The sequence below is a fragment of the Malassezia globosa genome, assembly GCF_000181695.2.
Source record: "Malassezia globosa CBS 7966 chromosome Unknown mgl_sf_6.1, whole genome shotgun sequence".
Taxonomy (NCBI): Eukaryota; Fungi; Basidiomycota; class Malasseziomycetes; order Malasseziales; family Malasseziaceae; genus Malassezia; species Malassezia globosa.
The window spans coordinates 574605-586368 of record NW_001849866.1 but is presented as its reverse complement, the minus strand read 5'-3'; the positions used below and the strand labels follow the sequence as shown (position 1 = coordinate 586368).

Genomic DNA, 11764 nt, shown 5'->3' with positions numbered 1-11764 from the left:
TATGCAAGATGATTACGTAAACGCCGAGCATTTCCCAGTTCGTCTGTGCGGCACATAAAATTGAGTACGAGACAGGGTCTATCGACTTTTAGATCTGACAGCCACTCGTCAAGACCCATGTACGTGCGGCTGTTGGTAGTAACATGCTTGTGTGTGATGCATGTACAAGCGCTGAACTACTCTATGTGCCAGGAATGGTCTGGAAGTGACTTTTTCAATCACTTCTACTGGTGGAGCGGCCCCGATCCAACGCACGGACTCGTCGACTACGTGAATCAGGATGTATCACGCCGGTCAAACCTGTCGTACGTGGATCAAAATACTGGAAACTTTGTCCTCAATGTTGACACGGGTGATCCTGTACCGCGGAATGGAAATTGGTCGCATCTCGTCCGACGTAGCAACCGAATCCATTCCAACCACAAGTTCGGCGATGGCTTCTACATCTTAAAGCTCGCTCGTATGCCCACTGGTTGTGGGACATGGCCTGCCTTCTGGACGTCAACAGGAAGCACATGGCCTGATGGTGGCGAAATTGACATTATTGAAAACGCAAATGGTGATGGTCCTAATCTTTCGTCCCTTCACGCGGGCGCAAATTGCAATGTCGATCAAAAATTCAACAATAACCAGCAAGGGTACGTTATCATGGCAAGCTTGCGCTTTTTGGAAACATATGCTTATTCAGAAACCTCGTGCGTACGAACTGCACCGATCAACCGGGATGCGCGAGTGTCTTTAACGACGACAATTCCTTTGGCAAGAGCTTCAACAACGGGTACGTTGTCATTCACAGCCATATCCTCGCCATCGCCCAATATGAAAAAGTTGCTGACGCGCAATTACAGCGGTGGTGGTTGGTTTGCAATGATGCGTGATACGCGTGTGAATGGAACGGGTGTACGTATTGACGCGTCACACTAACCCACAACTCCAGATTGGCGTGTACTTTTGGCACAAAGATACCGACCGAGACCAGATGCCGCCACAGGTGGCAGCTCCCATTCACGAAGCCCCTACTAGTCTAGATGGCGATCATATGGAAAAGTGGGGTAAGCCGCAAGCCTATTTCGGCTACAATGATGGATCCAACATTCAGTGCGATTTTGAGAACAAATTTGGGCTGCATGAAATTATTTTCGATACAACGTACGTTTTTGTGTTGCCCTGGGTCTGTGTAGATTAGCTAACCCTTATTCAGGCTTTGTGGCACATGTACGTGAAGGCACATTGAATGCTGCCAAGACAAAGATGGGATTAGTCGACTAACCCCCCATGCACAGGGACCAATGGGCCCGGTCGTGACACAAGTGGATGCCCGGTGTCTTGCAAAGACTATCTCATAAGTATGTACAGCTTAAAGAGTTGTCAGGTATCCTTGCTAACACAATGCAGACCACGGTGACAAGTTTGCCGACGCTCGGTGGGAAATCGAATTTGTCCGACTCTACTCGAATGGATGTGAGGACGAGCCAGATCAAGACGATGACTCACCGTCTTCTGGTGGCATGCGCATTTACCCAACCAGTCTGACCTGGGGCTTCACTGTTGTAATGTCCACGTTGATGATCTTTTTTGGTTCCATGTTCCTCTAATGACTTGCAACGATATCATATGGTTTCAGAAGAAAGCTAGGATGCACGTTGTTGTCGTCGCTGGCGCATAATGTCGTATATAGCTTGTTGAGACGCGCGGCGCAAATCAACGAAAGCTTGGGCTGATAGTGCATAATGATGCGTGAGGGATGCCATGTCGTCTTGGTCAAGAAAAAATGTCCAACCACTGGGCTGTTTCTGCGCATGTTGCGATTTGTGGCTCTTAGCTTCAGCATAAATAGCACCTAATTGATCATCGGGTTTGCATTCCACTAGTCCATATTGGAGGAGGGACTCCAGCGACTTGGATGCCACGTAAGCGCGCCAATGACTCCATGCACGCCACATAAAGTAGTACGTAAAGACATTGGGGATGACGGGGATAAGGAAAAGTGGGGCCGTCACAGGGATTGCTACCATGTTGTAGAACAGCAAGCGGTAGTGATGTGGGGCACGACGGTGAGCCATATTGCGAAGTGATTCCATCACACTTGTCCTACCCACAACAGACGGGGGATATAGCACTGCCACATGCGTAGGATGCTCTTCTCGCGGCTCGCGTAGGTGCAGGCGAGAAGTCAACAGGGCATGAATCGATGGACCCAGCACCTGATCAATGCTCTTGAGTGCCCACTCTTCGTACTCAATACGGTCCATAATTCGCTCGCCCAAAGCGTGAACACGCCGCTTCCAGTCGAGCAACGACGTTGTTTCAGGCCTACCCCAAGTTGTCCACATGTCGGATGCATATTGAATGGCGCGTTGTGCATAACTTGGCTTGGTTGAGAGCTTGGTAGCGGCCGCCGCCACCGGCTGTGACAGATATGTCAGGTACGGCAATCGTGCAGGATTTGCATGACGTGCAAGCGGCACAGCAATGATGTTCATCCAGATGTTGCCGGCACTATTTCAATTGCGACGCCAAACTTTCTTAGTGTTTCAACTTTGTGGCGCTACTTCTACTTACAACATGTGATCCAGCCAACGAAAAAACTATAGCCAAGGAATGTGACGCAAGCGAATTCGACATTGGACCACTCCAGCGGCCCCCAGTCAGCCTTACTCTTAGCCGACGTGCAGAGTTATCTGACTTGCGTAATTAACCAATCAGCGTGCACATTCGTACACGGAAGCTAACGTAGAGATCGTGAATATGAGCGACAAAGGAAAATTGGGTAGTGGCCATTTTTGCCATTAGGGTGCTTGCAGAGTATCAAGTCTACTGCAGCTGGCTACCGATTCCGACACCTACAATAACCTGTTCATACAGACACACGAACGCCAATAGCTCGTTCCGTCTGGCAGTGAAAGCAGTATCATCTACTCAACGACACGAAATGGCCGCTTGCGCAACTTCACCGCACCAGAGTGCGCATTCTCGATGGGTTGTTCATAACGCAGGTGACTGCGGAAACGACGCAAGTACATGATAGCGACATCTTCGAGAACATCAGGTGCAATGTCCAAGTCAGCAAAGCTCTTCGTTCCCGGGGCAGGCACCTCGTTGATGAAGCGACGCGTCACCTCATCCTGGTTGAACATGGGCCACCAAGCAATCTTCTCACCCAGTTTGGCAATTGCTGAGAACATGAAGCGTGGAATGTTCACATCTGGCGAGACAATCTTCTGGTACGTGATATTCTCGACGATTTGCAAAAGCTCGCGGATCGTGTACGCTTTTGGACCATACAGCGAGAACGTTTCGCCCATAGCCAAGCGGTCCTGCTGCGAAATGACTAACAGAGCCTCTGCCACATCCAACGAGTGCACAGGGCGCAGCACCGTTTGGCCATTGTTCAGCTTCCATGTGATCGGCCACGACGCCATCTTGTTGAGGAAACGGTCCTCATGGCCATAGATCGACGAGGGACGAACGATCGTTGCACTGGGGAACACCTTGCGCACAGCATCCTCACCCAAAGCCTTCGTGCGCATGTATTCGCTTTCAGAATCCACATCAGCCATCAGGTGAGACATGTGGATGAAGCGTGCTACACCCGCCTGGGCAGCGATTTCGGCGATGCGACGAGCACCATCGACGTGGACATCTCGCATGGAAAAGTTCCTGCAGAAGTTCTGTTAGCATTGTTACTCGTAACATATCTTGCTGCTGCTGCTGCTATTGCAGCCATGCATTGAACGTACTTCGTCGCATAGTTGCGGCCAGTCAGATTAAACACAGTGTCCGAGTGGCGCAAGCATTCGTCAATCTGTTGCTCGTTGCGAATATCCCATTCAAGAGGGACGATTTGGCCTAGATCACCTAGGAGCTTCAAGTGCCGCTTTTCGTCCTCGTCGCGGTACGGCACGACGACCTGGGTACCTACTTTCGCCAGTTTGCTGACAAGGTAGCGACCAAGGAATCCGGTCGCACCGAAAACGGTTGCGATGCTGCCTGAGACCGAGTTTCTATAGAAAAACATTGGTCAGAAACTTGTTCGAAGCGATTGCGGCGTGCCCATCGCACACTAGCGTCGCACACAACACGCACCTTCCGAAACCATACGGACCAGCTGCCACCTGAGGCATACCCGTCCGATGCTTTATCGTAAGATCCTGCGAGTACTTCCGGACAAGCAAGGAAACTGGCTTCGCATGGCTCACACCATTGCGCGAAGCGCACAGCACAGAGCGCGACAGGCTCATGGTGATTTGTTACTCCGCTCCTGACAATGGACGACGACGTTCAAAATTCGCTCCAGTCTCGCAGTAGGACTAAGCGCCGTCTACCTGACTTTACTGGACTGCTCAACGATTCCGTGTGCCTCGGCCGGCGCGCATTACAAATTATTACATATATACACTCTTTCCCACCTTTCACTTATTTACACAACACGTTTTCACGGGTCGGACTCGTCCGACTCCAAGAGAAATTCAAGCGCTCCGACATCGATGTGAGGTGGCTCAGAATTGGACTCTGAGTCGGTGACATCGTCTACTTCCGCTTCCGTGCTAGTGACAGTGTATCCATCAAAGCCGTCACCATTTTCATAGTCACTCTCAATTTCACTGTCATCTTCAGAGTCCGAGCTCCGATCAATCCGTGAAAAGATCGAGCGATCTTCTTCTTCACACAACAGCTCGTCAAATAGTGCAATGGCCTCCTCGTCCGCCAGTTCGGCAGACGTCGGCGCATGTGTTGTAGTGGAAATGACACCGGTATTCTCTGCTTCAGGATGCGAAGCCGTGTCTAAATGACCATCCACGTGTAGCGATGGGTTGGATACGCCCCAATCTGTTGCTGCGTCAGAATCCGAGTCCGAGTCTAGAGAAAAGCGTTGTGCACGTCGCATTGCCCGAAGAACAGCGGTCATGTTGGCTGTTCGGACCCTTGGACGTGTGATGGGGCGCAGTTTATGCCAGTCATCACGCATGTGCTGTAAAGACATAGGCGTTGCATAGTGCAAACGCACGAGGCGCTCAATGCCTGCAGTAGCAATCATGGGGAGTGTGGGATGACATAGAGTAGAATTGACAATAGAGCGTGAACCCTCAAGCGTGAATGCTGGTAACCCAAGCTCCGTAGGACGAAGCATCGTAGGCGTCGAGCTACTCGTGCTCTTAAACCATACATCACCTGTACCAACAGAATCGCTGACAAGCCAGTCATTATAAGAAATCGAACGGCGTTCATCGAGAAGTTTTTCGAGCTGGGGAATGCGCCAACCGTAGCCGCGAAAATCGTCTGAACCAGCCACATAATATAACTCACCTGACTGCGCTTCAAATCCAAACGAGCCTCGTTTGACCGTGCAGCTGTTCTTATAGCCGGCTAATGCATTTGTGCGTGGACTTCCCCCAGGTTCATGAGAACTAAGATGGGTACGCAAAGCCTCGGAAGACATTGTCGCTAACGGCTCAGAGTCGTTAACAGCATATAATGTCGGGAGATAAAGAGACATATCAGCAGTCAAGAAACGACCGGAAGGATCAAACTGAGCACCTGTAGGGTCCGGACGTGCCATGGCCAAGCCCGAAGGTAGCTTTGACCGCAGCTGCGTAGCGTACCGTACAAGAGCATCGGATGAGCGGATAAGACGCTCGTTCCTATCAGACAAATTGCGTACATCATACAAAGACACATACGCACTTGGATCGTGAGAGGATGCGACCGCGAATGTCGTCCCATCACCGGGATTGGGATTCCATTGAGACGAAGCCACCTGACCCCGAAAATAGTACGAGTGCGCAGTATGTGGATGGGGCAGTCGCACATCCACAAGATGAACATCGCCACCATCGCTCGATGAAAGAACCAAATTCGTATTAGTTGGATGCGTAGACACCTCGCGAATGCCATATTCGTGCACGGAGTACGTGAGTGTGGGTGTGTGGCGTTCAATCCGGGGTGTAATTTTGTGGATGGGAATGTTGTCGTAATTCAGGTCGTAGCAAAGTACCATTTGGTCATTCCCACCGGAAAACAAGTACTTATTTTGTGCACTCCATGAAAGTGAAAATACGTTGGATGTATGACCAAAGAGGCGAGCGAGCGTCCGATACGTACTGGTTTCTGGCGGCCCTGCACGCTGCTCGTCAAAGTCATACAAGTCGCGTACATGAATACGCATATCATCCCCACCGCTAGCCATCCATTGTCCAGAGCCACGCGAAAATGCCAAAGCATTGATACACGAACGATGTCCCTTCACTTCGTGTAAATAAGTAAAGTTGGATGACTCTATGGCTTGCTGAAGGATCGAGCGGCGCAAATGCATAGCTTGCGTACGGGCCTGAACTGAAGTCCCGGCATGTTTTAGCTGCAAGAGCGCCATGTTATGTTTTGCATTAGGTGATGGTCCCTCCATCGATGACCGCCGCCGTTTGGTAGGCATGGTCGCAAATGCTCTAACACACGTGGGGTGAAAAACGGATGCTTCACGACAAACACGCCGCACGGACTTAGGTGGGGTTGCGAAGATCGGATTAGTGTGGAGTATGAATATATGCAAGGCCTGGAGATTAGTGGGCGCGGCGGCTGTTGCTTCAAAGCTGGCGCTTGGCTCCCCCACAGGGCAACGTCAAGCCCGACTGAAGCGGCAACCCAGGTCCAGTGGCGATAGCATACACGGTCTAGGCCGATGCAATAATATGTGGCTTTAGAAGAGCTCGAAAATATATGCACCAGTTCGTAAATTCGTGAGCCTACACATCCCTATACCGACACACACTCCCCGTAGCTCGGCTTGCACTGAAAACGGACACGGTGCAGACAGATGAAATTGATCCGTAGTTAGTCCATTAGTGTTGTAGTGTCCACGGGTGTGGACACAAGCCAAACGCACATACGCATTGATTCTATGAGATTTCTCCACATCCATTCATCCGCCATGTCGACGCTTTTTCTGGTGCAGACATGTCATGTGTACCGTGTGCCTCCGAGGACTAGTGCAGCCGGATATCGCGCTGCAGAATGGGGAGACACATCGAAACCATTATGGACCGGACGTTTGCGTGTTTTGGAGCACGCAGGTTTGTGTGAGATTCGACTTGAAGACGCATCGTCAGGTATGCGATATTTTGGGTCCCATTCCATACTAAGATAAAATAACAGGCGAATTATTTGCTTCATGTCCATACGATGTAACTGGCAAGAGTGTGGAATCTGTGCTGGACTCTTCCAGATACTACGTGATCCGTGTTGAAAGTAATGAGAATGGCTCAAAACGACATGCATTTATCGGAATAGGCGTAAGTCGACATGCGCGACAATGTGCAGTTGCATCTGACCAAAAAGTTTGTGGAACGAACCGAAAGCTTTGACTTCACTGTCGCATTGCAAGACTGGACTCGGTACGTATGGGATGCGAAACTAATGAAGACGCCGTAAATCTGAGCTTGCTGCGCCTGTGGGTCAGACCAACGATGTACCGTCGCCCCATTTGCCGTCAGGACCTAGGCAGGACTTTTCCTTGCCGGAGGGCGAGACCATCCATATCCGCATGCCCGGCCATGAGCACGCGCAAGTAACGCAAACAGCGACCTCGCGCACGTCCCCTGCAAAGGACGCAACAATCCAGCAAACATCAACACGCCCAGCTATCGGCTTTGTACTTCCGCCTCCGCCTCCGCCTCCATCTAGTAGTCGACCGAAATAACGTATTCCTTACATGTACAATCTATGACGACGGTTTGCTTTCTTTATTGGCCTCTTGAGCTAGTGAGCGCATAATTGTGAGCGGCCCTTTTTGGGCACGATGTGCCATTTCTTTCTCTATGCGCGATGTCGAGGAAGCTGTATTTTTCTTGACATATGTTGGTGATTCACAAAGGCATACGTACGCGTTTCTGGACAGCATCTTGCACTGCTGCCTTTTTTTTCGGCGCAATGCGTTTTCCAACTTTTGGCTTAGGTTGGGCTGGTGCTTTGCGCTTCTGTTTCGTGCCTGGGATAGTAGGCCGCTTGAGTGGCTTGAATCCTTGCGGCATGGTCAAGGACCTTTGAGAACAATCGTGTACCACCAAAAAAAATCACGACGAGGAAAAACGCGCCCAATTCTGACTGGTCTCGGAACTAGGGTCCACGGCCGCCAAATGTCCAACTCGTGCGTCAAAAAATCTTGACTGCGCTCCACATTCATGCTCCAGGTGCTACTAGCGCTGGTCGATCGAGTCATCTCACCTGACCAGTATGGCACACTGCTCGCAGGGGTGATCGTGCTCGCACTTGTGCATAGCTGGGCCAAGGGGCCCTCTTTACTAGGTCGTGAAGAGCGTCTCGAGGCGTACCAATTGCGTGCGCGTGACAAAGATTCTAAGGCCATTGTGACAGCCGGTTTGAATGAAATGGCAGGTCGCGTCGTTCTCGTCGCAACTGGCGGCATGACACCCATGGGGCTTGTCGTGATCGCGATGCTTGCGCAGCAAGGTGCTCACATTGTTGTGCTTGTACCTGATTTAAGTTCCCTCGACGTCATACAAATGGTTGACCTGCTCCGAGAAAGCAGTAGAAACGAGAATATTTTTGCCGAATCGTGTGACATGGGTGATATGGCGTCTATATCTGAGTTTTCGAAACGCTGGTTTACGGGAAAGATGGTCCAAGTACACCCTGAAGGCACATCTACTGCCGCATCTGCTGTTCACTTGCCGGGCATTCCGACAACCGAGGCACACAGGCTTGATACCGTCTTGTTCTTGCCGATGCCCGAGGGATCTACCCCTATGGGCTCGAGTCCAGACCAGTCGTACTTATATAATGTGCTGGGTCCTTTTCACCTGGTTGAATCACTTCTTCCAAGTCTTCAGCAGCAGCCTTTATCACGAGATGTACGGATTGTGAGTGCAATTAGTCCTTGGTATGCCGCGGGCATGGCTCGCTTTGACTCAGTCATGAAGACTAATTCACGAGCCGTCTTCGAACCTTGGACGTTCACTGGTGCATCATCATTGCATTGGATTATTCTTGCCAAGGAATGGCAGCGTCGCTTCGACATGATCGCAAGCGCTGACCAACGACCACGCACGCGTGTCCCAGGGATGGATGCAGAGGAAGATTCAGCACCTGTATCAGCACGGCGAAGCCACATCTCCTCTGTGCTTGTATGTCCTGGCTTTGAGATCTCGTCGCAGCTTTCCGTCTTTTTCGTCACCGATATGCTTTCTTCGCGAGTACATGCGCTAGTCCTGTGGCTACTATGGCTTAGCTTGTATCCATTTTTCTGGGTGATTGGTCGTCCGACCCAGCGTGCAGCAGAGGCTGTCGTCTGGGCTATCTGTGCGCGGCTTGAGTCAGAAATGCATACTTTCATGCGTACACATATGTCGCAGGTGGTACGTACTCCTGCTCGTAACGATGTTGAGGATGCGCGGCGCTGGCCTGGTATTCAGCCAGGACACGTCTACCGTGAAGGACGACGGGTCGATCCGCCCGTTCCAGCCTCGTGCCGTGGCGCTGGCGCTGCGGCATTATGGGCGTCCACTGAGGCCGCGGTTCATGCAAAGCTCAAGTCAGCGTGAGCACTCGGTGGACACTTGCTGCACGAACAGGTCCTGTCATAGCGGGACGCACCAAGACAAGACGCTTGAGCGGCACACGGTTGCGTTTCCACTGACCCCATCGAGGCCGTTGGGATTCTTGCTCGTCCAATATGCGCTGCCGTCGCTCCAGCTCAAGCCATGCATCGAGCTGTAACGCAGCTATGGCACGGCCGTGTCCCGTAGCCAACGCATAGTGACCTGTACTCACTGCTCCAGCCATAGATGCAACCGATACGGGCTGCGCCTCTAGCTGGTGAAGTTGCTCACGTGCCGCAGCTTTGAGTGACGTGGGGGGGTCGAGGGCCCTGTGCCATGCGGGTAGCGCATCCATCGCCGGCATGTGTAATGTCGCATTCTCATCAAATGCACCCCGTCTGCATGCTACGATGAGCACCAATACGAAAGGACGCTGATCTGGAGGTAGCGGCATAGGACGAGAACCCTGCAAAATGCCGTCGACGTACTGCCTGCGAGTCCATGCACGCGTCGGAACCTGCCGTCGTGGTACGGGCGAGCTCGACTCGATTCGACAAAGCGCCTTGTCTAGCTGCTCGGCCGCTTCAGTAGAGAGTGTGGGCACTATCACAGGTCGCTTGGCTACCGCCTCTCCCTGCTTTGCCCACAGATCTATGCCACCAAATGGGTAGGGAAACATGGTTGGATCTAGCTGCACACGCTTGGCAGGCGGTCGAGCAAGCCAATGGGCTTTGCGTTCCTTTTCATCTTGGTCCGTAGCTGAAACATGTGCTGCATGTCCAACCCAGTCGTATGGGAATAACGGAAGCCCCATGTTCAGGTAAATTTCGCGCTGCTGAGCCTGTCCGAGAACTTGCACGCCTGTGCGGGCAAGCGCATTCCAAAATACCGCACCCCAACCGCGCGGTATGAATAGTACGAAACCATACATAGGCCTTGTACCTGGTGATGTTTCAATATGGCGCTGAATCATCATAATCGTTAGGGTATCGTCCACACGGGGGTGTACATCTCCGCGGGCGCGTCGCCGGTCAATCAATGCTGTAGGTGATGGGAGAGTATGGCGTTTTTGAAAGAAACGAGCACTTGTGTACCGAGGCAAATCTTCGTCTTGCAGAGACGCGTCGGTCAGGGCCAAGTGCCTATCACACCCGGACGTCTGCCTCATGACTTTTGAGCTGAGCCGAGGATCAATAACGTCAAACGTAAGAACCATGTCTGATGGAAGCCATGCCGTGGGTTCAGAATCTCCATGTACGATCTGATGCAACACGGTGGATTCGGGCTCCGTCGCATTGACTCTCAGGTGCAACACACGCCCAAGTGCATGGGCGGCATGATCACCAAGCACTTCAAACACGTTCCATCCTTCCTCAAACGCAGAAGCACCAGCAGGACGAGATACTGCGATATCTTTCGGAGGTCGCTTTGTCGCATCTTCGTGCCAAACACCAGCGGCTACTGCTGGTGATGGTGCCATGTCCACCTGTCGGGCCTGGATGTCTACATGCTTCGTCCACCTTTGAGGGACAGCGCAGATATGTCGCGGGCGTTTTTGCTCAGCTCGCAAGGTATCCAACGCATGCTCCAGCGCACACTGGAGATCGCCGACCGCCGCGGGATGGATGAGAAGCACACAGGCCCGTTTCGCGTGTCCTACGACGCGCGGCACCCATAGCACTTGCAACGGCGAAATAACCCGTAAAAACGCAGCCTGTGCTTTTGTGCGCTTCTGCGCACCGTATGGACGATCAAGCAAGGCTGTGCGACAAAGGCGTGATCCTGACGTCCATGAATCTTCCCAGCCATGTGCAGCACCAAGTAACATGAGAAAAAGCTGGAGACGTGTTGTCGCATCCACTAAGCGCTTCGCTCGCGCAGTCACGTAAAAGGCCGATGTATAGCTCGCGTCGTGCATTACTGCGTGCGAAGTCTTGCGCCAAGTCATGCGGAAGCTCTTATGATGGGGCGTCTCTGCGAGACTAAAACCCCAGCGACCAGCGCCTCCATCAGGTGCAGCTTTTTCACCGCTCATGCGAAAACGCTTCGCATGCCACATGTGCGTTTCAAGCCATCGCCGGTCCTTCCGTCCGGCCTTGCTTTCAAAGCAGTTCGGCGGCGTACATAAGCTTTAAGCGTGCGTTCCGGCATGCGGCGTCGCATCTGACTGCGTGTTTTCGCCGCTGTATTTGAGGCACGCAGTTCAGCACGCG

The 11764-nt window shown here is 52.1% G+C and overlaps 7 protein-coding genes across 7 annotated transcripts; 3 read left to right on the top strand and 4 right to left on the bottom strand.

Annotated features, from left to right (window-relative positions):
* Positions 1 to 117: 117 nt before the first annotated feature.
* On the top strand, positions 118 to 1186 carry MGL_2744 (uncharacterized protein; the record flags this gene model as incomplete). The annotated part of the gene is made up of 2 exons (XM_001730310.1): positions 118 to 900; positions 938 to 1186. The coding sequence occupies 2 exons, from the start codon at positions 118 to 120 to the stop codon at positions 1184 to 1186; spliced, it is 1032 nt and encodes a 343-aa protein (XP_001730362.1).
* A 445-nt stretch (positions 1187 to 1631) lies between these two features.
* MGL_2743 (uncharacterized protein) lies at positions 1632 to 2483 on the bottom strand (the record flags this gene model as incomplete). The annotated part of the gene is made up of 1 exon (XM_001730309.1): positions 1632 to 2483. The coding sequence occupies one exon, from the start codon at positions 2481 to 2483 to the stop codon at positions 1632 to 1634; it is 852 nt and encodes a 283-aa protein (XP_001730361.1).
* A 432-nt stretch (positions 2484 to 2915) lies between these two features.
* On the bottom strand, positions 2916 to 4018 carry MGL_2742 (uncharacterized protein; the record flags this gene model as incomplete). Its single annotated transcript, XM_001730308.1, has 2 exons — positions 2916 to 3660; positions 3741 to 4018. 2 exons carry the CDS (start codon positions 4016 to 4018, stop codon positions 2916 to 2918), a joined length of 1023 nt encoding a protein of 340 aa, XP_001730360.1.
* Positions 4019 to 4435: 417 nt separating this feature from the next.
* On the bottom strand, positions 4436 to 6370 carry MGL_2741 (uncharacterized protein; the record flags this gene model as incomplete). The annotated part of the gene is made up of 1 exon (XM_001730307.1): positions 4436 to 6370. One exon carries the CDS (start codon positions 6368 to 6370, stop codon positions 4436 to 4438), a length of 1935 nt encoding a protein of 644 aa, XP_001730359.1.
* Positions 6371 to 6925: 555 nt separating this feature from the next.
* On the top strand, positions 6926 to 7358 carry MGL_2740 (uncharacterized protein; the record flags this gene model as incomplete). The annotated part of the gene is made up of 2 exons (XM_001730306.1): positions 6926 to 7103; positions 7150 to 7358. 2 exons carry the CDS (start codon positions 6926 to 6928, stop codon positions 7356 to 7358), a joined length of 387 nt encoding a protein of 128 aa, XP_001730358.1.
* An 816-nt stretch (positions 7359 to 8174) lies between these two features.
* Positions 8175 to 9219, top strand: MGL_2739 (uncharacterized protein; the record flags this gene model as incomplete). The annotated part of the gene is made up of 2 exons (XM_001730305.1): positions 8175 to 9137; positions 9208 to 9219. The coding sequence occupies 2 exons, from the start codon at positions 8175 to 8177 to the stop codon at positions 9217 to 9219; spliced, it is 975 nt and encodes a 324-aa protein (XP_001730357.1).
* Positions 9220 to 9540: 321 nt separating this feature from the next.
* On the bottom strand, positions 9541 to 11610 carry MGL_2738 (uncharacterized protein; the record flags this gene model as incomplete). Its single annotated transcript, XM_001730304.1, has 1 exon — positions 9541 to 11610. One exon carries the CDS (start codon positions 11608 to 11610, stop codon positions 9541 to 9543), a length of 2070 nt encoding a protein of 689 aa, XP_001730356.1.
* Positions 11611 to 11764: the final 154 nt, after the last annotated feature.